General features: G+C 55.7%; 2 protein-coding genes across 12 annotated transcripts in view; one reads left to right on the top strand and one right to left on the bottom strand.

Moving 5' to 3' along the window:
• The window catches only part of PIK3CD (phosphatidylinositol-4,5-bisphosphate 3-kinase catalytic subunit delta), a 53778-nt gene extending 38054 nt beyond the window's left edge, over positions 1-15724 (top strand). For 6 of the 8 annotated variants that reach the window (XM_070511137.1, XM_070511136.1, XM_014849848.3 and 3 more), the window contains exons 3-24: positions 1462-1634; positions 4086-4314; positions 4401-4630; positions 5039-5218; positions 5545-5694; positions 6202-6291; positions 7338-7559; positions 8218-8314; positions 8406-8536; positions 9024-9074; positions 9152-9319; positions 9415-9536; positions 9745-9888; positions 10052-10151; positions 10305-10483; positions 10571-10683; positions 10885-10963; positions 11513-11680; positions 12286-12409; positions 12604-12749; positions 13044-13176; positions 13964-15724. In XM_070511137.1, the coding sequence (XP_070367238.1) occupies positions 1494-1634; positions 4086-4314; positions 4401-4630; positions 5039-5218; positions 5545-5694; positions 6202-6291; positions 7338-7559; positions 8218-8314; positions 8406-8536; positions 9024-9074; positions 9152-9319; positions 9415-9536; positions 9745-9888; positions 10052-10151; positions 10305-10483; positions 10571-10683; positions 10885-10963; positions 11513-11680; positions 12286-12409; positions 12604-12749; positions 13044-13176; positions 13964-14101 (3135 nt within the window). In that variant the 5' untranslated portion in view covers positions 1462-1493 and the 3' untranslated portion in view covers positions 14102-15724. The remainder of the gene's footprint in view (positions 1-1461; positions 1635-4085; positions 4315-4400; positions 4631-5038; positions 5219-5544; positions 5695-6201; positions 6292-7337; positions 7560-8217; positions 8315-8405; positions 8537-9023; positions 9075-9151; positions 9320-9414; positions 9537-9744; positions 9889-10051; positions 10152-10304; positions 10484-10570; positions 10684-10884; positions 10964-11512; positions 11681-12285; positions 12410-12603; positions 12750-13043; positions 13177-13963) is intronic. The other 2 variants (XM_014849850.3, XM_070511138.1) reach the window with 1 other exon arrangement.
• A 71-nt stretch (positions 15725-15795) lies between these two features.
• The window catches only part of CLSTN1 (calsyntenin 1), a 74177-nt gene continuing 65179 nt past the window's right edge, over positions 15796-24793 (bottom strand). For 2 of the 4 annotated variants that reach the window (XM_044769640.2, XM_070511139.1), the window contains 9 exons: positions 24061-24117; positions 22728-22885; positions 21378-21526; positions 20833-21059; positions 20111-20281; positions 19529-19674; positions 18350-18485; positions 17837-18021; positions 15796-17447 (listed from right to left, as the gene is read on the bottom strand). In XM_044769640.2, the coding sequence (XP_044625575.2) occupies positions 17250-17447; positions 17837-18021; positions 18350-18485; positions 19529-19674; positions 20111-20281; positions 20833-21059; positions 21378-21526; positions 22728-22885; positions 24061-24117 (1427 nt within the window). In that variant the 3' untranslated portion in view covers positions 15796-17249. The remainder of the gene's footprint in view (positions 17448-17836; positions 18022-18349; positions 18486-19528; positions 19675-20110; positions 20282-20832; positions 21060-21377; positions 21527-22727; positions 22886-24060; positions 24118-24793) is intronic. The other 2 variants (XM_070511140.1, XM_070511141.1) reach the window with 1 other exon arrangement.

Here is a 24793-nt window from a genome sequence, read left to right as displayed (position 1 = left end):
AGCCCCACTCTTAGGTATATACCCTAGACCTGCGCTGTCACGTGTGGCAGCCACCAGCCACATATAGCTCTCGAGCCCTTGAAATATGGAGAGTGTGACTGAGGAACAGAATTTTTAAATAATTAATTTTAATTCATGTAAATGTAAGAATTGATACTCAATTCACTTTCTTTTAAGTATATTTGGAACAACTTGAGTCTGAACCCACTTTTTCACCAGTAAATTATATGAAATCTATGTATAGAAGTATTTCTGATGAAAATCTAGTGTCCAAATTACAGTGTGCTCCAAGTGTAAAATACACACCAGACTTCAGACTTAATAGCAAAAAAAAAAAGTAAAATATCTCCTTAGTAATTTTTCTGTGTTGATAACATACTGAAACAAACGTATTTTGGATCTATTGGATTAAATAAAATATAATACCAAACTTAATTTTATCTGTGTCTTTTACTTTTTTTTTTGATGTGGCTACTGGTAACTTTGACAATACACACGTGGTTCACGTTATATTTCTCTTGGACAACGCTCATCCAGACTGTGGGCAAGAATATACATTGCAGCATTGCTTATAATAATCAGAGAGAATAGACACAAACCTTGGGGTTCATCAACAGGAGAAGGGGCAAATAAATTGTGGTTGATTGACGCAGTGGAATACCACACAAGAGTTCAAATGAATGATCCAGAGCTACATGTATCACGCGGGTGAATCTAAGGACCAGAATGTTGAGAGGCGCGAACAAGTTGTGGAAGGCTCACGATTCAGACCAAGTTTTAAGGCACGCAAAAATATTAGGAATTGTTTTGTGGATACATGTTAGTATAATGAAAGCATGGAAACATGCATGGAAGTTATAAACAACCCGAATCCAGGTGGTAGTAACCTGGAGTGGGAGAGATACTAGAAAGACCTTTAATTGTGTCTATAACATTTTGTTGCTTACTGGGAATGAGTATGACTGGTGAGTTTGGTATGAGTCAGCTATTTCAACAAATTGTTTGATGGCCAGAGCCATTTTTAAGCCACTTGGTTTCTGGTTAGAAAGTTTCAAAAACTGCAGCCTTTGGTCCTGGTCAAGTCCTGGGTCGTCTGGCCAGTGATCCTTCCGTTTCCCACCTTTGCCAGCTGGTGGCCATGGCGGGGCCTCCGCGTGTGAGTTCCTGAGAAAAGATGATTTGGTATGGGTCTTGGTGTCTTGAATTTGGGCCACTGCTGTGAGGGATGCAGATGGAGTGCTGGCTGTGATGAGAGGCAGCTCAGCCAAGACGGTGGCATGGGGCAGTAGGAGCCACAACCCGCCCCAGGCAGGACAAGGCCCAGAGAGAGGCAAGCTTTGGGTGTCCATGGGGCTGGGATTTCGTCCTGAGCCTCCTGCCATCAGAGGTCCTGACTTTGTGATCAAAGGGCCCACCCAGCACACCTGAAGGGGACTCATTTCGCCCTCGTTGCCTTTTCAGGACAACTGGTGTCTGAGAAGTGAAAAAGCAGGATGCCCCCTGGGGTTGACTGCCCCATGGAATTCTGGACCAAGGAGGAGAATCAGAGCGTGGCTGTTGACTTCCTGCTGCCCACGGGGGTCTATCTGAACTTCCCTGTGTCCCGAAATGCCAACCTCAGCACCATCAAGAAGGTACGAGCTTGACATTACAACTAGTCCCCAGAGCCTGGAACTCAGAGAGAAAGACAGACAGACAGACGCTCACACTCACATGCGTAGATTCTCTGATTTGAGATCCTTGGATATGGATTTTAAGAGGAATAAATAATATCCAAAAATTGTTGAAAAACTTATGGTTGGAGTCCCCCTAGCATTCCGAGTTCCGCTTCCCGCCTCTGTCAGTGCTTTGTCAGCGCACGTTTACCGAGAGCTTCAGGCTGTAGTTCCAATGGTGGCCTTTGAGTCTCTCCGTGACTGTGCCATCGTTTTTGGAACCACACCCCATCCACAGCCACTTAAGAATTTTACTGGTCTTTCGTCTTTGGGGCTGTCATCATAGTAAACATCACCTTTGGAAGTAGTTTTTGTTTTGTTGAATAATTTTCAGGGTGGATTACTAAGCCAAAGGATTAGACATCTGGATAGAATTTGATAGATGTTGTCTTGAGACCTTTCAAAGAGATTGTCCCACTTACAAAGTAGGGATTTAATGGGTCATACCAGAAGGCAAGACCTTAGCTTGGAATTTCAAAACCTATATTTGGGGCCAGAAAAAACGGAGAGAAGCAGTGTACCATCCTTGAGGGTTTTTTTAATCTTCCTTTCCTGGGAGATTTCTTTTAAAATTAAATTTTTTTTTCCATTTCAAAAGTAATATTGACACATTGAAATTTAGTAACATAAGAAAAAGTAGGAGGAAGAAATTACCTATGATCCAGCCTTATGAGACAACCACAGTTCACACTGGCTATTTCTTATTTTCTTTTTTTATGTACAGTGTTTTTTTTGTGGTAATTCTGATTATGAACTTTTGTTATCTTTTTTTCTGAGTTAACATTATAGCATCTTTCTCATGTATCATTTTTTTTGAAGATTTTATTTATTTCCTTTTTCTCCACAAAGCCCCCCAGTGCATAGTTGTATATTCTTAGTTGTGGGTCCTTCTGGTTGTGGCATGTGAGATGCCACCTCAGCATGGCCTGATGAGCGGTGCCATGTCCATGCCCAGGATTGGAACTGGCGAAACCCTCGGCCGCCGCGGTGGAGCGCACGAACTTAACCGCTCAGCCATGGAGCCGGCCCCTCATGTATCATTTTTAAGTTAATCTTATTTTTCTGCTTACAGAGCTATACGTGAATGTTATTAAAATTTGAATACTGCAGAAATGTAAAACACGTCGGTCCCTGCAGACTCACCTCACACTCCAAGTCTATTTCAATTTCTTTATCTTTTTTGGGGGGGTTGGTGAGGAAGATTGGCCCTGAGCTAACATCTGTTGCCAATCTTCCTGTTTTTGCTTGAGGAAGAGTGTTGCTGAGCTAACATCTCTGCCAGTCTTCCTCTATTTTATGTGGGTTGCTGCCACAGCATGGCTTAACGATGGTGCTAGATCTGTGCCCGGGATCTGAACCTACAAACTCCGTCTGCTGAAGCGGAGCATGAAAACTTCACCACTATGCCTCTGGGTCAGACCCTTCTTTGTTTTTTTTGTTTTTTTTTTACCAAGGGACAGATAGTAAATATTCTAGGCTTTACTGGCCATATGAGATTTGTTGGAACTGCTCAACTCTGCCATCAAAGGGCAAAAGCAGCCATAGACAATGTGTAGATGAATGGACATGGCTGTCTTCCAATAACCTGGCAAACCATTGCTTGCCGAGTCCTGGTCTATAGTAATTAATGCATTTATTATTGTTGTTTTTATGGAAATGGGCTTGAATTACATCTGCTGTTCTACAGCTTGAGTTTTTTCCCACTTACTGATGTGCCTTGGAGCCCTCCATGCTGGTTTGTACAGGGATCCCTAGATTCTGGGTCACGGCTCTGTGCTCTCTCTTGGTTGATGGATCGTAATTATCTGTCCCCCGTGGTAGCAGCGCTGGGCCATTCCCTCCTTTTCCATCTTCTCTGTGACTCAGCAGTGAACACCTTTGTACTAAAGCCTGACTGTTGAACGGCTTCCCCAGCAATCCCTGGGGACACCTTGCCCCGAGGGCACACGTTGACAGCCGTGGCTGAACACAGCTCCCTCAGTGAGCTACACTTTTCTGAATTAGTTGCCAACATTTAAAAATCAGGCTGATGAATCCAGAACGATTAGCTCGGGTTGCCCGGAGGTCATGTCCAGCCAGCCGTAACCTACAGGGGAGACTGTAGGACGAGCTGCTCAGGTCCAGATTTGAGCGCGTACCTGGTGCCCTTCACAGAAGGCAGTGATGGAGACGCCTGGGGACCCACGTGGTCAGTGCTTAAGGGATCTGGAGAGGGTAGTGGTCTTGGGATCTTGCCTTTGCCCTCTTGTCAGGGTCATGCAGGGTGGGACACCCAGACTGAGGCCAGCCTCACCCTGCCCTCAGCCTCCCAGCTCCCTGTGGCCCTGCCTGCCTTGGCCAAAGGAGCTGATTGGTGCCTATCCCTCCCAGGTGTTGTGGCACCGAGCCCAGTATGAGCCACTCTTCCACATGCTCAGTGACCCCGAGGCCTATGTGTTCACCTGCGTCAACCAGACTGCGGAGCAGCAGGAGCTGGAGGACGAGCAGCGGCGGCTGTGTGACATCCAGCCCTTCCTGCCGGTTCTGCGCCTGGTGGCCCGCGAGGGCGACAGGGTGAAGAAGCTCATCAACTCGCAGATCAGCCTTGTCATCGGCAAAGGTACCCCTACTGGGGTACTTCTTGTCATCCAGCTGTCCTGCTCTCCACTGCACCCCCATGCTGATCTGCTCCTCCCTGCCTCTCAGGCCTCCATGAGTTTGACTCCTTGCGTGACCCAGAAGTGAATGACTTTCGCACCAAGATGCGCCAGTTCTGTGAGGAGGCCGCTGCCCGCCGGCAACAGCTGGGCTGGGAGGCCTGGCTACAGTACAGCTTTCCCCTGCAGCTGGAGCCCTTGGCGGGAAACTGGGGAGCCAGCACCCTACGGTTCCCCAGCCGGGCCCTTCTGGTCAACGTCAAGTTCGAGGGCAGTGAGGTAAGCCCATGGCTCCTGCCGGCCAGTTTGCTGTATCCGTGTCCACGGGGTTGCTTCCTCTGTGGGACTCCCCAGTCATCCAGCAGCCCCCAAATTCACCCTCCTCCCAGTAGCATCAAATGGTATTTTGGGGGTGTCCGTGCATGCAAGGGGCTTGGCCGAACCTCCCAGCAGGCAAGTTCAACAAGGCAGAATGACTCAATGGCCTTGGTCATTGGTCCATTCTTTCATTCAGCAAATATTTCCTGGCTGTCAGCCAAGTGCCTTCATCAGACCTCGCCCTCATGGAGCTCACATTCGGGGGGTGTGGGTGCCTAAGACGGGCAAGTAGGCAACCCCGCCCCCTGTGCCCCAGAACCCCGTGGGCCCTCCACAAAGCTGAGGGCTGACCCTCCCCCCTCCCCCTAGGAGAGCTTCACCTTCCAGGTGTCCACCAAGGACGTGCCCCTGGCACTGATGGCCTGTGCCCTCCGGAAGAAGGCCACGGTGTTCCGGCAGCCCCTGGTGGAGCAGCCCGAGGACTACACGCTGCAGGTGAACGGGAGACTCGAGTACCTGTATGGCAGCTACCCCCTCTGCCGCTTCCAGGTGAGGGCAGAGGGCTGGGATGGGCCCGCTCTCCGGGGTCCCCACAGCCCGGGGCTGGGGCTGGGGCTGGGGGGCTGGTCCTTGGCCCCTCTTGAGCTTGATGAGCCAGGCATTTGGGGGTCATGGCGGGATCGTCCCCCTTACTGGGCTGGCGCTCCCCATGAGCACAAGGACGGCTCCATCTTCAGGAGGTGGGTGGGATCAGGAAGAGCCGGCAGGAAAGGCCCCCCGAAGGCCTGGGATAGGCAGCGGTGAGCATGGGGGCGTCCGCGGGGAGCCAGTTATCCCAGCCCCCCGTCGGCCTCTCACTCTGCCCCCCATCTCAGTACATCTGCAGCTGCCTGCACAGCGGGCTGACCCCTCATCTGACCATGGTGCACTCCTCCTCCATCCTCGCCATGCGGGACGAACAGAGCAACCCCACCCCCCAAGTCCAAAAACCGCGCACCAAACCGCCCCCCATTCCCGTGAAGAAGGTGAGCCAGTGCCTTCCGCTTACCCTCCCCTCCATCCCTTCCTCCCACTTGTTCTCTAATGCTAGCGCCTATTGGGCAACACCCTGGCTGGCTGTGGGTCCAGGGGCCCCTGGTCTCATGCCCCTTGGTTGGTCTTTGTTGAAAGTTGGGGCTTTGAGTTTGGGCAGCCAACACGAGTGACATCCTGGGGTGGGGTCCTGCCCGAACTTTCCGGGGGCCGCCTCCGGGCCTGGCTCTTGGCTGCTCTTCCCCTCTCACTCCTGCCCCCTGCACTCTGGGCAGAACTCCATGCCCGGCAGAGCTCAGGGGCGTCGGGACCCCTGGGGGCACCTGCATGGCAGGTCTAAGGATGGTGTTGTGGACAAGTACCTGAGCCTTGCCACAGATTGCAACGCTCTCCCCTCCCCCTGCAAGTGACCATGGGCCTTGTCAGTGGCAAGGGGTGAGAGCCCCAAGCCCCTGGTTCCTCTGCTTCAATGGCCCTGCTTCTCCCCTCCCCCACCTCAGCCCTCCTCTGTGTCCCTGTGGTCCCTGGAGCAGCCGTTCTGCATCGAGCTCATCCAGGGCAGCAAAGTGAACGCGGATGAGCGGATGAAGGTAGGGGGCTTCTGGGCCAGAGGGGCTTGGGGGGTGTTTTTTGCACAAACAAGGCGGCTGTGTCCTGGAGGGGCAGCAGAGGAAGAAGCGGGGGGGTCACACGAAAGCCACCTGACCACATTACCCAGCATCCCTGCCTGGGGTGGTTGTGAGTCGCTTCAAAACAGGAAGGGGGGAGGGGAGCAAGCTGGTTGGCCAGAGAGGCTGATTCGTGGAAACAGAGCCCAGCGAGTTCTGAGTATTTGACTTTGGTGGAGGTTGTGGGGCCTGGCCCAGCCCAGGGATGTGGGAACCTCAAAGTCTGGGAGGTGACAGGCGCGGAAGAGGAGCTGCTCCAGCTGGGCTGGGGCCCTTGGGGCTCCCAGGGCGTCCGTGGGAGGTGTGTGCAGCAGGTGCCTCAGCCCAGGGGCCAAGCCCACCTCTGGGCTGCTCACACACCCCATCTCCTCGGTCCTCAGGACAGCCAGCAAGGTGCAGGCTTTATTGTCCCATTTGTAGGATGTGAAACCTGGGTCCGCAGAGGCTGCGTCTCTTTGGGGAGCATTTTCTGTTGGGCTAATTTCACAAGCAGAGCAGGCCTGGGATCCCGTGGCAGAGTCATGGAGGATTGGGTCTGGGGGCTGGTGTTTGGCAATGAGGGCTGTCACGTGGAGCTGAAGGAGGAGGGCAGGAGTGTTTAGGGGCATTAAATCCTGCCCCGCCCACAAGGGGCTCATCTGATTCTGAGCAGTGGAGGGAGCCCTTGGGTGTTCAAGCCAGAAGGTGCCCTGGAGTTCCAGAGCCACGATGGGGAAACTGAGCCCCAGAGCAGGGAAGCAACACGCCCTGGGGTCCCACAGAGCCCTTGGGGAGCTGAGAGCAGCTGCCCATGCACAGCCATCTTTCTTCCACACCACCTTCTTCCACGTGGGAAGTGGGATTCAGACCCATGTGAAATGAGGACCTTTCAGGAGGAGATTCAAGCCTTAGGTGGGTGGGAGAACCTGGGAGGAAAGAGGGAGGCGGGGCCTCTGCCACCTGTCACCCGGTGCCCACACCTTCCCCAGCTGGTGGTGCAGGCTGGGCTTTTCCATGGTAATGAGACGCTCTGCAAGACGGTGTCCAGCTCGGAGGTGAGCGTGTGCTCAGAGCCTGTGTGGAAACAGCGGCTGGAGTTTGACATCAACGTCTGCGATCTGCCGCGCATGGCCCGTCTCTGCTTTGCACTTTACGCCGTGATTGAGAAGGCCAAGAAGGCTCGCTCCACCAAGAAGAAGTCCAAGAAGGCGGTGGGTGGGGCGGCCGGGAGGTGGGGCCAGGCCTCAGAGAACCAGTGCACTCCCTGCTGGGCTTAGTCCAGTCCTGCAGCCCTGGCCCACTCCCCATCCTGCTCTCAGTAGGCACACAGCCTGAGGATGGGCTCCTGGGAGGGCCTGCGGACCCTAGCCTCCCCACCCCGCCCATAGCAGCCACTGCCCCTGCTCTGTGACAGCTCTGGGTTCCTGGGCTCATGAGCAGGGTGACTTGGAATATCTGGACCCTGGTCTTCAGTCCTTGTGGGAACCTGGAGGCAGCTCTCTGGGTGGAAGGACAAAGGGACTGTCCTCACAGCGGCAGAGGGGCCTGAGTCAGCAGCTGGCTGGGGAGGAGTGGCGGTTGGGCCCTGAGTCACGCTGTGACTGGCCACTGAGCCACGCTGACTCACCCATTGCTGAGCTGGGCCACCTTTCTGGGGCTGACGTGGTTTGTTTGGGGGTTTCTCAAGAAGCCCAGAGTGGGGATGCAGCTGGGAACAGAAGGGAGCCAAGAGGTGGCTGACCTGGCTGGCTTCCCCCAGGGAGTCTGGGCGAGGCAGGGAAGCATGGCCTGGAGGCTGGGCCCATCCTGCAGATGAGCCAGTGGGGGCTCTTCGGCAGCTGGCCCTGACCTGCCCACGTTCTCTTCCAGGACTGCCCCATTGCCTGGGCCAACCTCATGCTGTTTGACTACAAGGACCAGCTCAAGACTGGGGAATGCTGCCTCTACATGTGGCCCTCCGTCCCAGGTCAGCCCAGGCCAGGAGGGAGAGGCGTGGGGGGAAGGGGCCCCAGCCGTGGTGGCATTCCCCATGCAACTCCATCTGTCCCTGTGTCTAGATGAGAAAGGGGAGCTGCTGAACCCCACGGGAACCGTACGCAATAACCCCAACACTGAGAGCGCTGCCGCCCTGGTCATCTCCCTCCCCGAGGTGGCCCCCCACCCCGTGTACTACCCTGCCCTTGACAAGGTCAGTGAGGGGCCCCTGCCACCTGGGGCCCAGGACCTGCCCTGCCCAGAGGCTGTGGGGCTAAAGATGAACTTTTCTGACTCTGCCTCTGTGACTCCTGAGAGCATGGTCCCCACACCCTGTGAGTTGCCCGGGGCAGGGGGCTGGGTCACCACATACATTTGGGGCCTCTCTTGACTCTCCAGAATCCTCATGTGCCCTAGAGCAGTAGTTTTCAACCAGGGGCCACTTTGCCCCCCAGGGGACTTTGGTCAATGTCCAAAGACATTTTTGGTGTCACAACCAGTGGGAGAGATGCTCCTGGCATCTTGTGGGTGGGGCCAGGCATGCTGCTAAACGCCCTAGAGTGTACGAGACAGTCCCCACCCTGAGAGTCATTGGCCCGCAAGGTCAGTAGTGCCGAGGTGTTGACCCCTCCCCGCCGGGGCCCTGCCAGGGCTGGCCCAGGCCCTGGGGTCGCCGCTGAGAGCACGGCCGCTTGTTGCAGATCTTGGAGCTGGGGCGGCCCGGGGAGCATGGGCGCTTCACCGAGGAGGAGGTGAGCTGGGGGCCGTAGCCGTGGGCGGTGGGGCATGGAGGCAGGCCGCAGCCCTCACCCCCTCCTGCGCCCCTCAGCAGCTGCAGCTGCGGGAGATCCTGGAGCGGCGGGGGTCCGGGGAGCTGTATGAGCATGAGAAGGACCTGGTGTGGAAGATGCGACACGAGGTCCAGGAGCACTTCCCCGAGGCACTGGCCCGGCTGCTGCTGGTCACCAAGTGGAACAAGCATGAGGACGTGGCCCAGGTGGGCAGCAGGGCGGGGGCCCTGGGGGAGGGCCAGAGCCTGGAGTCAGACGCAGCCACTGCTTGCCCCATGCCCTGACCACCAGCATCCCCTAGATGCTCTACCTGCTGTGCTCCTGGCCCGAGCTGCCTGTGCTGAGCGCCCTGGAGCTACTGGACTTCAGCTTCCCCGACCGCCACGTGGGCTCCTTCGCCATCAAGTCCCTGCGGAAACTGACGTGAGTCCCATGGGCTCCCTGCTCCGTGGAAGGGCAGCTTTGCCCCAATTGCCCGCAAGTGGGCACCGGCTGGGGACGTTCTGAACCTTCCCTGGGGACCTGCTCAGGTGGGACCGGCCTCTCGTGCCTGCCCTGCCCCCTCGCTAGCAGCAGACCCCTGTCCCTAGCCGTGAAGCTCTGGGCCCCAGCCGGCCTCCCTTCCCTGCAGGGACGACGAGCTTTTCCAGTACCTGCTGCAGCTGGTGCAGGTGCTCAAGTACGAGTCCTACCTCGACTGTGAGCTGACCAAATTCCTGCTGGACCGGGCCCTGGCCAACCGCAAGATCGGCCACTTCCTCTTCTGGCACCTCCGGTAGCTGGACTCACGGGGCCCCTGTGTCTCCCTGGAAGGCCATGGGGAGGAGGGACCTCGTCTGCTGGCCTCACGTTTCCTGCCGGCCTGGGTGTCCCGGCTGGACTGGGAGAGGCTGTGTGGCCCTGCCAGGAGAGGCTCAGCCCCCTCTTCCTCCCTCCAGGTCCGAGATGCACGTGCCGTCGGTGGCCCTGCGCTTCGGCCTCATCATGGAGGCGTACTGCAGGGGCAGCACCCACCACATGAAGGTGCTGATGAAGCAGGTGAGCCTCAGGCCCCTGGCCCCGCCCCAGCCTGGGCTCCGCTTTCGGGTAGGGTCGGTCGGGCCCCTTTAGAATCACCTGGGCCGGGCTGAGCTCAGAGCCTGCTCCTCCTGGCCTGCGCACACTGTGCTGCCCTCCCATTCTCCCGGCCAGGGGGAAGCACTGAGCAAACTGAAGGCCCTGAATGACTTTGTCAAAGTGAGCTCCCAGAAGGCCACCAAGCCCCACACCAAGGAGCTGATGCACCTGTGCATGCGCCAGGAGACCTACCTGGAGGCCCTCTCCCACCTGCAGTCGCCGCTCGACCCCAGCATCCTGCTGGCTGAAGTCTGGTGAGCCCTGAGACCCCACGATCCCCCTGACCCCCTGCCCCAAGGCCCTGTGTGGGGACCGGTGCTGACCCCCCTCTGGCCCGGCAGTGTGGAGCAGTGCACCTTCATGGACTCCAAGATGAAGCCTCTGTGGGTCATGTACAGCAACGAGGAGGCGGGCAGCGATGGCAGCGTGGGCATCATATTTAAGAACGGGGATGGTGAGCAGGCGGGTCCCCTGGGGAAGGGCCTGCTGAGGCCTTGGCCTCCCGACACCGTGCCATGCTGCCCTGGGGGTCCCTGGGGGACGACTCCTGGAGGGCAAGCCGAGGGGCAGTTCTTGGACTTTGGGGCCTGGGCATGGCTGCGAGTGGAGAACCCACTAGAAACTCATGGTTTTCCTTCTGGGGGGTGCTGCACAGACCTCCGCCAGGACATGCTGACTCTGCAGATGATCCAGCTCATGGACGTTCTGTGGAAGCAGGAGGGGTTGGACCTGAGGTGAGGGGCCCTCCTGTCATCCATTTGTGCCTGCACCAAGCCCAGGACTCTGTCCCTTTGGAGGGGGTCCCCTCAACGCAACATTACCACCTCAGGAAAAATGGCTCCTGTAGGAAGGACGGGGACGGGTTTAACTAGGGCCCAGGGAGACAACGGAGCCACAGGATGAGGGTGGAGAAGGCCAGGCCTGCTGCTGGCATCTGTCCCGTTCTGTTTTTCCTTTGCCCCAAGTATCCCTGGCATCCTGCCCCTTCCTGGGAAGTAGTAGCATCGTCTTTCAAGCCACGTGGATTTTTCTCTCTGAGCAAATGTGAGCTCAGCCAAGGTGCTGACTCTGCATCTGGGTGCTGGTGCTGACCTCTCCAAGGAGCCTTCCCCTGGGGCCCTGGGAGCCAAGAGCTCCTCCCCAGCACCTTTCTCCTCCTTTTCAGCAGCTTGAGTAGCATCTCCTGTGGCTATTTTTGGTGCCTTGAGCTCCTTGGGGGTCAAGCAGCCCTGGAGACAGCCCTTGACCACGGCATTTCTCTGCCCCTCCCCCCACCTGGCTAGGATGACCCCCTATGGCTGCCTCTCCACCGGGGACCGCACGGGCCTCATCGAGGTGGTGCTTCACTCAGACACCATTGCCAACATCCAGCTGAACAAGAGCAACATGGCAGCCACGGCCGCCTTCAACAAGGATGCCCTGCTCAACTGGCTCAAGTCCAAGAACCCTGGGTAGGTTTCTGGTCCAGGGAAAGATGCTTTCTCCTTTCCGAGAGGTGTGGTTTGGGAGTCAAAGGTGACAAGAAGGGCCTGGGACAGTCTCTGTGGCTTCTTGGCTCAGCCAAGGACCAGCCATGTCTCTGTGGGTAGGGGTTGGGTCTCCATTCCCCCATCTATCAGTCGTCTGTTGCCGGGAACAACCACCCTTGAACTCAGGGACAGAAAACAACCGCCATTTATTATTGGCTCACAAGCCTGTAACTCGAGCCAGCTGAGCTGAGTGGCTCTGCTGTCATCACTCGTGCAACTGCTGTCATCTGGGAGCTTGACTGGGCGTGGAGGGTCGCATGTCTGGGGCCTCGGCGCTGGCCCTCAGCCGTGTTGCCTCTCCTCATTCTAGCCTCAGCTTCCCACCATGGCAGTAGGGAATGTGCAGGAGGTGGGAAGTGTCTTAAGGCCTAGGCTCTGGGATGAGCCCAGCATCACTTCCTCCACACTCCCGTGGTCCAAGCAGATCACAAGGCCACATTCAAGGGGAGGGGACCTCACCTCTTGGTAGAAGGAGCTGCAAAGGAGTGTGGCCATGGTTTCCATTCTGCCCTCCTCCCCTCACCCAGGGAGGCCCTGGAACGAGCTATTGAGGAGTTCACCCTCTCCTGCGCTGGCTACTGTGTGGCCACATACGTGCTGGGCATCGGTGATCGGCACAGCGACAACATCATGATCCGTGAGAATGGGCAGGTAGGGGCAGTGTGGGGGCTGCCATGCAGGCAGCACCTGTCTTCCGGCCCCGCCCTGGCCTTTCTGTGCTGCGCACGGCTCCGAGGCAGAGCCCCCTCCAAGCTCTTCCGGGTCCCTCTGTCTCCCCAGGTCCTCTGGACCAAGGCACTCTCCTTTCTGACTCCTTTTCAGTCTCTGCCCTTCCCTCCCCTTAGCTGTTCCACATTGATTTTGGCCACTTTCTGGGGAATTTCAAGACCAAGTTTGGAATCAACCGTGAGCGAGTCCCATTCATCCTCACCTATGACTTTGTCCATGTGATCCAGCAGGGGAAGACTAATAATAGTGAGAAATTCGAAAGGTGAGGGTGCCTCAGACCCCCTGGATGCCCTTTGGTGCCTGGGGCCCCAGGCAGGGGGCAGGGACGGGGACCAGCTCTCAGCCCACCCCTGGAAGGGGGCAGTGCAGGGAGAAAGCTCCTGGGTCCTGTAGGAGGAGGCCGGCTGGGGCAGGGGGTCGCCGTTAAAGGGAGTGGGGGCTGTGTACGGCTATTTCCAGGGCAAGGGCAGGCTGGCCTGCTGGCCCCCTGGCTCAGGGTGAAAGGGTGACAGAGTGGCTGGGAGGACCCAGAGCCCCTCCCCCCGCCCCCCTGCAGGTTCCGGGGCTACTGTGAGAGAGCCTACACCATCCTGCGGCGCCACGGGCTGCTCTTCCTGCACCTCTTCGCCCTGATGCGGGCGGCCGGCCTGCCTGAGCTCAGCTGCTCTAAAGACATCCAATATCTCAAGGTAAATGCTGGGGCCAGGACGCCAGGCAGAGCAGGGGGCCTGACTTCCCAAGGCCTGCCTCCAAGTAGTACGACCTGGGGGGCCCGAGGGTGATGGACCCCCCCCACCCCCCACCGAGGGCACTCCTGATTCCAGTCCTCATGCCAGCCGGGACCCAGCAGTGGGGTCACGTGGGAAGTGGCCGGAGTTGGTCTCGGTTCTCTTGCGGATGGGCCAGGACCTCCCTTGGTCCACCTGTCTGTCCTCCATAGGCACAGGTGTTCCCACTTGTACGAGAAGGCTGGATTAGATATGGTTCCCTCTACGCTTTAAAAAATGCTTTTCCTTCCTGTGTTGTTTCAGTTTGTGCAACTCTGAGGCAGGTGGTGGTGGTGGCGGGGGGGGGGGGGGGGGTGGTCGGGTCACAGGCCCCTGCCAGGTATTCTCTTGGGTGCCCAGTTCCTGCAGAATGAGGCTGCTCCCTCCCTCCCTTCCTCCTCTTGGAGTTAGTTTCCAGTGAAGGCAAGGCCGCCTGTCCACCCATGGGGCACTGGGGCCAAGACCTCCTGGTGCCAGTTGGCATCTTGTTTTGGGGGTGGTTAGGGGGCCTGTCTTGGTTTGGGATCAGAATAAAGAGCTTTTCCCAAGGGAGATATTGGGTGGCTCTCTCCACGCAGTTCTTTTAGGAGGGGATTTAAAATGCCCAGAGAGGGCAGAAGTACAGGCAGGCGGAGGGGCCGCCTTGTGGAGCGGCGGGGACCAGGCCCCCTCAGTGCTGATGCTCACTGCTCTGATGATGTTGGCTCAGGACTCTCTGGCCTTGGGAAAAACGGAGGAGGAGGCTCTGAAGCACTTCCGAGTGAAGTTTAACGAAGCGCTCCGGGAGAGCTGGAAGACCAAAGTGAATTGGCTGGCCCACAACGTGTCCAAAGACAACAGGCAATAGCAGCCCTGCCTCCCGGCGGCACACCGGCCCCGCCGAGCCAACCGTGCATCCTGGGAACCAGGCACCCTCCGCTGCCCTTCGGGGCCTGGAAGCCTGAACTGCACCCCATGGGAAAGAACCTACACAACTGCCTTTTGTTTACACTGGTTATTTATTTATGACTTGAAATGTTTCAGGAACTAAACAGCCATAAACGGCAATGCATCCTTTGTGCAGGGGAGGGGTGCTGTGCTCCAGGGGCCTCGGTCAGAGCCCTGGCCTTGGAGGAGAAGACACTGTGAACTGGGCACCTCAAGGCTGCATCTGCTGAGGATTGTAACCCCAAGTCTTCCAGCTGGCAGATCTGGACCCAGCAAGGAATATTTTCCCCACCGGGGAGCCTACCTTCTTCCCAGGCTCCAGCCGGGCTGCACAGTCTCGGCGCCGACAGCTACCTGGTGCCCGCTGTGCGGACAGGGCGCCCGCGCCTCCTCTGCTCACCCCTCCCTCACGCTCTCCGCTGAGCTCTGGGCAGCTCCCAGAGCAAACCTGGGTACTCTCTAGATTCAGGGATGCTTGCTCCCCACTTTCAGAGTGACTCTTGGGTACAGGAATTCTTTCATCTCTGCTATAAAGTGATTTTGTTTGCGGGTAAGAAAAAAAATAGCCAGACTACTTACTGAACCTCTGTGGCTCGGGAGAACAGCCCTGGGCCCCTGAAGTAGAATAGATGCTGGTCCTCAAGACACATTACAGAGATGGGAGCTTGATGCAGCTCATCCTGGTCATGGGTCAAGGTGAAAGCAGGTCAGAGTACTTTGTGCAATATCTGTAACCTGCCTCTTAAGGCAGGTTTTAAGTGAGGAGGAACCTGATCTCCTCATCCAGAACGCTCTCCTTTGAGAACCTGCCGTGAATAATCAGGTACCAGAAGTGTGAGTTAGGTGTGCGGTGGAATCTTTTTCTCTGATGGGTCTTATCTTGAAACGGTTCAGGCTTCAGTTTAGGTGGCTCTGAGGAGCTCCAGAAATGCAGGTTCCTGGGCCCCTCCCAGCCTTCTGAAGCCAGCTCTGGAGATGGGCTAGGAGTCTGGGCTTTGAGAAGCCCACTGGAGAGCCTGACGTATTAGCAGCCAACCCGGACCTGCCGGGCTACACTGCTTATCCCTCAAAGGTCCTGCAGGGCCCAGAAGAGCCAGCAGCCACTCCCCACTCAACAGCCCGGGTGCCAGTTCTTTTTCGGTCAGAGGCAGCCAAGCAGACACAGTCTGTCAGCAGTGAGTGCCACCCACAGAGCACCATTGACCGCACTCCTGTTCCCAACCAGCGCTGAATTCATGAGCCCCACCTGGCCTGTTTGGAAACAGGGAAAGCCAAGTGTATGTCTATACTGTATGTTATTTATTTAAGTGAGTCTGTGTGCTTCCTGGCGTGGGCAGCACACTTGGCACATACACAACAATTTCAGGTCTGGGTGCATGGCCTGTGTGCCTGACCAGAAGCATATTTTCTATGTTCTAACGTCATTTACTGTTTCTGTATGGGGAAGGCGAGTTCAACATACCTGATGATGGTTGAGACCAGCACTCTGTGAAACCTTGAGAGCTAAAAGCAGATTAAAAGAAATAAAAGCCTTTTTATGTTATGTTCTCAGCTCAAAAAGAAAGAGAATGCAAGATTAAAGCAAAGACCAGACAAAAAACAACAGTCTCCCAGTGGAGTTAGAACGGGCACTTTATTGTAGTGTTTACACTTTCCGACCTATCATCAATATACACACCCGAGAGGGGGCCACAGCAGCTACAGACAGCGCGAGGAGGTTTCGGCTCCGCGTTAGCGCCTATCCGTGGTCTAACAGAGCAGCTACAGTGATGGTACATGGAGGATGGCCACACGACACAGGACAGCCGGCAATGTCCTCGGAACTAGCAGTTATGATCACACAACAGTATTCAAAATTATTTCCCCCCAGTTTTAGAAATCTAAAGTTTTACATGTAAATTAAAAACAAAGTGCTCTAGGGGCCTCAGCTCCTGACTGCTGTCCGCCTCGTCCTTCGCACGGCACGGAGCAGCAGGGCTCCTGCTCTGGGGACTGGGCTTCGCCGGGGCTCCGGGAGGAGAGAGGAGCTCATGGCCGTTTAGGGCAAGATCTAGCACTTGGCCTTTGGGCCTCTGGGGTCCTTCCAGTGCATCTGTGCCTCAGATGTTCTGAGTACAGGTCACTCAGGCCCACTGCATCCCCAAACCGAGTGGGCCGGCGGTTCGCACCATCTCTGTAGTGGATACACGCTCCCACCACCAGGGAAACACAGGGCTGTGAAGCAGGAAGCCCAAGGCTGCGCGAGGTAAGTCCAGGTTCCTGCACGAGGAGCTGCCGGTCATCAGAGAAGAGTGCCAAAGAGGCCAGGGACCCCGGCTCCCCTCAGCCCTCTGCCAAATTAGAAATGGGTAGAATCCCAAAGACAAGACCTGGCCATTTCCAACCTCCAAAGAGGGGTCCCTGATCACCCCTCCCCCCTCACATACACCCCTGCTGAGCAGTGCACCAAAGTCCGTGCCCCGTGACAGCCCCGGCCACACGCCAAGACCTGAGGCCTGCGGCTGGAGTGTACCAGCTGCCTGGGTAGGGCAGGCCCTTTTCTCCTTGTCCGGGGGACGAGGGAGCAGGAGCCCGCAGGGTCTCTCCTGTGCTCAGTGTTTGCACCTCACTTTGCATTCCAGCCCTGGATTACACTAGCACAGAGGACACGAGGAATCCCGATTTATTTACAAAATATTAAAAAGTCAGTTCATCTACATATTAACCCCCATTCTGCCACTTTATACATGCACTAGTATGGAAAAAATAAAAACTTTTTAAAAAAAAAGAAAAAACAGATTACCAGGTGGGAGTGAGCAATTTTAACCCTTTGTCAATGAGTCCAGTCATTGCAGCTTTTCCGGAGGCGCGAGGGGGCCACGCAGAGCGAGATGACATAACTTAAAAGAGATCGGGGGCGGGGGGAGCCTACGGTCCTACACACCAAGCACGGGCAGAGGATCGGCGAAGGGAGGGCCTGCAGACCTACTGGCCAGAATGACTTTGTACATCGTGGACCCTGGGGACTGTACGACAGATGACAGCAGAGTCTTCTGAAGTAGAAGAAACGGTGATGGAGCGGCGGCGGCTCAGTAGCTGAGGGTGGAGTCGTCCCACTCCAGCTGCTGCTGTCTGTTCACGTTCTGCTGGTCCCCGTGCTCCCCGCCCTCCTCCTCCTCGCTGCTCTCCGACTCGGCACTGGTGATGTCATCCTCCTCCTCCCCGTCCTCGCTCTCTTCCTCCTCCTCCTCCTCTTCCTCCTCACTGCTGTGCTGGTCCTCATACGTCTGACAAGAGATAGCCGCATGAGTCCGGCCCCTGGTCCCGCCCACAACCTAACCATAGGCACAGAGCAAGGGACTCGCCATGTCGTGCTCCACAGCGAGGGAGGGGCTGGACCATGCTGGAAGTCACCTCATCAAAGACAAAAGGGTCACACCCACAGGGTCTGTGTGCTGGGGAGAGCATGTTTCTACACTTACTGGGTGGCATGAGCGTGAAGAAGACCTCTCTGAGGTTCAGTTTACCCACCTGACTTTAGGGGACATGTACCTCACTGAGTCACTGTGCGGATCACAGGGCATAAAGCACATGAACTGCTTCTCTGAGGTGGGCCCAGCTTTGGCCCTGGCCTGCAGGCGATCTCACTTGGGGGTGGTCAGCTGCCCGTGCCTACCTCCATGGGGTTGACGGTGATGGTCAAGGCAGAGTCGTCCCAGTCCATCTCGTTCTCCTTGCCCGTGTCCTGGTCCCGCATGGTTCGCTGATGTGCCGCCCGGATCCGGAACACTCCCAGGATAATCATGAAAACCAAGAAGCTGACACACACCACAATCACAACGGTTGCGGTGCTGGGGACGACTGCAATGAGATTGAGAGATGTCATCAACCCAGAAGGTGCCCTCGACCTCCTCTGCTCCATACACTGAATGTGTCACCTGACCCCCAGGGGAGAGGGAGAAATATTAGAAAAGTTGCAGCACAAGGTTCAAATCTGGGTCTGGCTACTGTGCCCCATGGCCGTGGGAGATGAGTGTGCCCTGTGTGTGTCAGCTTCTGCGTGTGTGCTGTGGGACAACAGCTGGACTGGCTGGGGGCTGCTCTGAGCGGGGCTGGGCTCTGGGCAGCAGGGGGAGGGCGTCCCCCCGGACCCTGCTCCAGGGTCTCGGGCTTCTCCCCACAGCCCTACCTGCGAACGGGTGGGGGTTGGCCAGGTTGTGACCCGAAAGGTCAACGAAGGAGCGATGCTCGGGGTGAACAAACTGTGGCTGGGCAGCCATGTGGTTGGCGTGTTCCACGGGGTTGGCCGTGTGGATCACATTCACCTGCAGCAGAGACAGAAAGGCCGCCTGAATGTGCCCGAGAGATGGAAAAGCAGTTCAGACGTGAACACGCCCGGAGACCCCCAAAGTGGGTCCCGGACCAGTGCTGGGAAGTGGATAAGAAAAGGACCGAAGAGCATCAGGGGTAAGCACTTAGAAACTGCTGTAACAACTGGTATTGTCACACGTCCAAGAAACAGATCACTGTTCTGAGAGTTTGTTTTCATTGTAGTTTATAGAAGAATCTGTCCACAGCCTGGGAAAAACAGACATCACTACTAGTCCTTCACCACAGGTTACTTGAGAAACACGCACAGACCATTTCCCCTTTTTTCCAAAAAACCACAGCCACATGAGAAAGCACAAATCATAACCATCTATTTCCTTTCGAATCTGTTTACCCTTTGGCTCCAACAAAACACTCGTCAACCTTCAGCACCGTGAGCTTAGCACGCACAGCCGTGAGCTCACAGCAGCTGTGTTCAACTGCCGAGAATAACCTTGGGTCCATTTCTCCAGACCACAGAAGCCCTGGGTGATAAAGGAGCTGCTGTCTAGGTCTGATGAAGATTTCAGAGCAGGACGAGTGCCCTCTGGCCACCGTGGCCTGAGTCACCACTGCCAGGCCCTGCGTCAGCACCCCTCGCCCTGGGCCAAGGATTTATGCACAGCGGGCCAGTCGTGTACAACTACAAAGAACTTTCACTTCCCTGGAACTGCTCTCTAAAGCAGTGTCCAAGCTCAACAAACAACCTTGTTCCCACCGCTGAGGCATCCCCTGCCACTTGCTCTTGATCACTTCCCTCCAAACGTCCCTCGGGCTCCGACCCTCAACTCTTGGGCTGAGGCAGCCCGTGAGAGCGGAGCCCTGTGCTGGACCCCAGCCTGCTCCATGTGTAAGCCTGACCTGCAGCCGCCCCCAAGCTGGAAAAGGCTACCACCCCAGACGAACCCAAACAGCTGCACCATGACTGCTCTCCACATCGGTGTCTGCAAACATTAGGGCTGTGAGAGGGGCACTCAGTTGCAGCGCTGCTGGCCCTTACCTCCACCTGAAATTCATTGCTGACGTAGCGGCCATTCAGCTCGGAGCAGACGAGCTTGAACTTCCGGTCAAGCAAGGACCTGGTGTGCCAGTTCCGATAGCGCAGGAGGTGCAAAACCTCCTCGTAGCTGGCCATGCTGTCCACGCCTGCGGGGGAGAAGGTGACAAGATTGCCCAGTGGCTGAAGTTAGGAACGTGGGCAGGGCCGGGGCCATGGGCAAAGAAGCCTGGAGTCGGGCACAGGGGTCAGCTGAGCCAACGGGTCACATGTTTTGGCTTTGTAGTTGTGGGACTGAATTGGGCAAGTGTGCAGGGGGGGCATTTTTCCCTAGAGGGGGCTGTACCATCACGTGCCTAACTTCTCCCCCCTTATAAGGACGGGGATAAGGCAGTGCCTGCACTCCCCTCCTCCCCTCCCGGAGAACTGTGCAGCCCACGCTGATCCTGGCCGACGCTCTCCTTTCCCAGCTCCTCCAGGACACTCTAGGTTCTGAGACGGAAGGAGGCAGGGGGATGAGTTTGAAGCTTTTGCTCTCCCAGTCCGGCCTGCCCCAGCCTCTCGGCCTGCTGTACCTCCTCTCACCTGTGAAAATCATGCCCAGATCAGAGCTGCTCACTTCAATGCCCTTCTGCTGCAGGTGGGCCATGTCCACCTCCAGGCTCTCCTGTTCTGGGTTCAGTTCCTCTCCCTCCACCGTGACCTCGCAGGTATCCAGGTCATGCACGATCTCCTCAGACACCAGGGACTCTTGAACTGCAAAAACGGCCCACCCAGAAATAGCAGAGGCTGTGGAGCCCAGGGACGCTGGTCACACTCGAGGGCCTGCCGGCTCATCCTCAAACTCACAGAGCCCTTTGAAGGACCAATGACAGAGGTACTGGAGAGTCACTTTCAAGAATCGGGGGAACTTTATGAGTCTAGGAGGACCGGCTACTGGGAAGGCCTGAGAACAGGGGGACCCAGTTCTCTGTGGGCTGACCAGGCAGCAAGAGCACGTCCCCAGGTGCAGGAGAGCAACAGCATCTCCTGTAACAGCCTCAATCCTCAACTTCCTCAAGGCACATCTCAGATTCTGACGTCACACCAGAAAAAGATGAAAGGGCCCTCCCAGTGGGTTTCCAGAGATCATCTAACCCAAGGGAAGGGCCAGATTCCAGAAACAGACCCAAGAACGGCATTAAAACATTAAAACCTCCCAAATCCCAGAGGAAAAGGGCCCAGGAAGTAAGCAGCAGCAATGGGGGTGCAGCTGCCCAGTTCTGAGCCCAGGGGAGGGCAAGTGTCCCAGAAAGAGGGGCTGTTACCTGTGGGGTCCTCGTCCCCCTCTCCTTCAGGCTCCACTTCTCTCGTGATGGTGCTGATGATCCGAAGCTCAGGGAAAAGGAAAACCCCCTCAGAGCTTTCAAATTCAGAAGCTGCTCGAGCAAAATGGTGGACTCCACTCAGGCTGATCTTGGGCTCTTCTGGCTGTAAAACCATCACGTAGCCATCTACCGGGGGGACTGAAACGCAGGCGGCCTCGTTAAAGCACCTGCCAACAAGAAACGGACACGGGAAGGGAAGGGTCAGGGCTTTGCGAGGCTGCTTCAGAGGCCACACAGGCGAAGGCGCAAGCAGGAGGAACACACGGGATTCCACAAATACGGAAGACAGCGGCCACTCCGGCAACGAGCTTCCGAACATCATGAATAATCACTCAGATTTCTCACTCCAGCTTTCCGGCAACAAGTGATGGCTCACCTTTCCTTAGAGAAAGGAGTCTGGGCTGTCTTAAAAACCTAAATACACGTATTTTTTTCTCAAGGGTCATTGAGCCAAGACAGGTTTATTGTTAAAAACGAGCATGTACTTGACCGTGCTGGTGATCTTGAGTCTCCGGATCCCAGGTGTGGGGAACTGCCGTGAGTTCAGGTAGGAAACGTGCTGCATGGCCTTGTCCAACTCCCCGACGTCCTCTCCCTCCAAGGTCAGCACCAACTGGCTGGGGTTGGTTTGGATCTGAAATGGCGCCAAACGGAGAGAGGAGAGGAACAAGGCTGTAGCCACAAGAAGCTGAAGGCCAAGGGGACTGATTGGCTGGGGATCAACCTGAACTGGTGACTGGGAGAAGAAAAGCTCATGTAATTCCAGCGACGGAGACCCACATGAGGCTAACCGTCTAAGGCGCAAACAGGCCTGTGGTATAAGATGTGCGTCTGGTCTTTGTCCCCGGTTTCTGGCACAGAGCTCCTAAAACCCCTGGAATTTGCTGAGTGAGAGGAGCACCTTTTATTATTCATAACAAGCTCCTTCCAACCACACCAGAGCTTATGTTAATGAGGTGACTCTGGGGCCCTATTTTAGGATGGGGGCGAAACCAACCATGTGATTAGAGAGTTGCAACTTGCAGCCCCACCCCCAACCTCTAGGGAGGAGAGAGAGGCTAGTGACTGACCGATGATTTAATCAATCATGCCTACGTAATGGGGCCTCCATAAAAACCCCTGAACGACAGAGGCGGGGAGCTTCTAGTTGGTGAACACATCAAGGTGCTGGGAGCGTGGCACTCCTGGAGAGGGTTGGAAGCTCCATGCCCTCTCCCCCCTTCCTTGACCGACACATCTCTTCCATTGGGTTGTCACTGAGTTGTAGTGTTTATAATAAACCGGTAATAGTCAGTAAAGTGTTTTCTGAGCAGTTATAGCAAGTTACTGAATCTGCAAAGGTAGGGGGGTCATGGGAACCCCTAACTTTCCAGCCAAGTCGGACAGAAGTATGGGTAACCCTAGGACCCGATACTTGCAACTGGCATCTGAAGTGGGGGCAGTCCTGTGGGACTGAGCCCTTACCCTGTGGATGCCACCTCCAGGGAGTTAGTGTCAGAACAGAACTGAATGGTGGGACACCTGGAGAGGCCGTGTCCAGAGAGTCGAGGAATTGGTTGGTGTGAGAAAAAAATCCCAGACATTTGGTGTCAGAGGTGTTATGAGTAAAAACAGCTCAGGATCAATCACAGATAAATCCTTATGCCAACAGCCGCCACGCTTGGGGTCTAGGAGTCGTGAATGCTAGGCGGGTGGGTGCGGTGCGGGGGCGTGCTGTGCGTGTGGGTGCGGCGCGGGGGGGGCACTGTGGGGGGGGGGTGCGGCGCGGGGGGGCGCTGTGCGGGGGGGGGGGTGCGGCGCGAGGGGGGTGCTGTGCGGGTGGCTGCCAGTGTTACCTTCACGCCTCTGCCACTGTCTTCGGGGACCGGCAGGTCTAGCCCCTCTTTGCAGGTATACAGACAGTCAATCACCTTCTTATCCTCGAGTTTCCCGGAACGGATTGTCAGGCCAGCCAGATTACCTCGGAAAAACTGGGTCATATGCAGGTCACCACCTTCGGAACACGGGGGAGAAGGCAGGCAGTCATGCGTGCAGCCCAGGCCCTCCTGCTTCATTTCTCAACCCAGTGTTACCAGTGGTGGCAGCTTGATGGATGGACATGCGGGTTAGTTCATACCAAATCCTGTTAGCCTTGCAATCTACATGGAAGCGCAATGAAGAAATTAAGTCGTTTATGATCATGCACATAGCCTGGAGAAAGAGGAGTTGGTGGTTCCTCACCCAAAGCCTGGAAGCCAAGACACCCCATGAGTGTCCCCACACATCCAGCCACTCCCTGGTAAGGGTGGCCTGCACTGTACCCGTCACCGTGGTGCACAAGTGACATTTCCTCCCAGTGCCAGCCTCTTCAACCACTGCTTCTCAATCAGCTGGGTCACACTCCGGGGTGCTTTTCCTAACTGAGCATCCTTAGGGAATAAATACAAACTTGGGGATGAACCCACAGCGACATGACCCGGAAGATAAAAGGGATGCTCAAAACCCCACCTGCACTTGGAAGCCTGGAATGGAGGCCCTTCCGATGGCTATTTTGTGGAGTCCCCTCTTGCGTGTCTCCTCCTACTGAGGAGAACTGGGAAGTGAAGATGTTAAAAGGGAAACAAAATCCCAGAAAATGGCCCTTGACAGACTCTAACAAAGCCCAAAGCAGGCGGAACTAAACCTTGTCCTGCTACGGATGAAGAGACTGATCTGCAGTGGCACGTCTCTGCCTGCTAAGGGCTGGACACGGGACTCATCGCTAAGGATCGAGACTTCTAAGAAACATATTTAAAATTGACTATCAGTCAGGCCAGAATATCTAGAAATGAGTCTTTTCCTATCTTGTGGTTCAGCCACATGAGAACCAGGAGGTGGCTTCCAAACGTGGCCTGGAGATTTCAGCAAGAGCCTCATGCAGGGGGATGAGGGTAAAATGTGATGAGGGGAGGAAAAAAATCCCATTAGTGCACCGTATTCATGAGTCATATGAGTCCTCACTTCAACTGGGATCAGAATGGGCGAAAAGGGAAATCTCATGAAGCAATGGGGGGAGCATAATGCAAAGCGGCAGCTCAGATGGTATCTGGGACCAAAATGCAACTTGGGCATTTCATGCGAAATGTGGAATGAGTCAATGTGTTGTCTAAATGAAACAGTAGTGAACCGTAGGGGAAAAAATCCAGCAACCTGCAGAGGCCACAGGCACAGGCTCAGTTTCATTGTCATTTTCAACTCCTGAATACTCTGTAGGAAAGCAAGACAAAGACAATAGAAAAGGACCAAGAGGTTAGGCTCTTCAAATTGGACCTTGAAAATTAACTTTGAAAAGCTCCCAACAAAAAACACAGAGAGAAAAACTCCCGTCTTGTCCCTCTTGGGGACGTGCTCCACCCAGACGCAAGCCTGGACTCGATCACCTTTTTCCCAGAAGCAATATTTACCACCCCCACGCATCTTTGTCGTCTTCTTTTATTCCATCTTCCCACATCCTCCTCACCAAGGCATAGGTCAGATTCAAAATAAGACAAACAGATGTACGTTGGATTCACTGATCTCCTCAACCTGCACTGCTCAGGAGGGCGTTCCCAGGAGGCAGGCTATGCTGATGGCAGACACACCAGTGGATAATACCAAACCCTGGACGCATAGCACCTTCCTTGCTGACGGGGAAGACATCTGTGCAGACAAAACCAGGTGGCACATGAGAGTGTCCAAAGCCCGGTATATGGTACACGTGTCCAAGTAGGTATTTTTTGAAAGCTCAAAACAAGTCCACATCGGTTTAAACTTTAACCGCTAAGTGACAGAGAAAAGAAGACATTTTCTGAGCAGCAAGGGAGAGTCAGAGGTTAAGGAACTCACCCAGAGAAACGTAACCAATCGGCAGCAGCCTATGGACTCTAACCATCGACAGCTCCCA

Source organism: Equus asinus, chromosome 5, assembly GCF_041296235.1.
Source record: "Equus asinus isolate D_3611 breed Donkey chromosome 5, EquAss-T2T_v2, whole genome shotgun sequence".
Taxonomy (NCBI): Eukaryota; Metazoa; Chordata; class Mammalia; order Perissodactyla; family Equidae; genus Equus; species Equus asinus.
The sequence above is the reverse complement of the archived record's forward strand: the minus strand, read 5'-3'. Positions and strand labels throughout refer to the sequence as shown.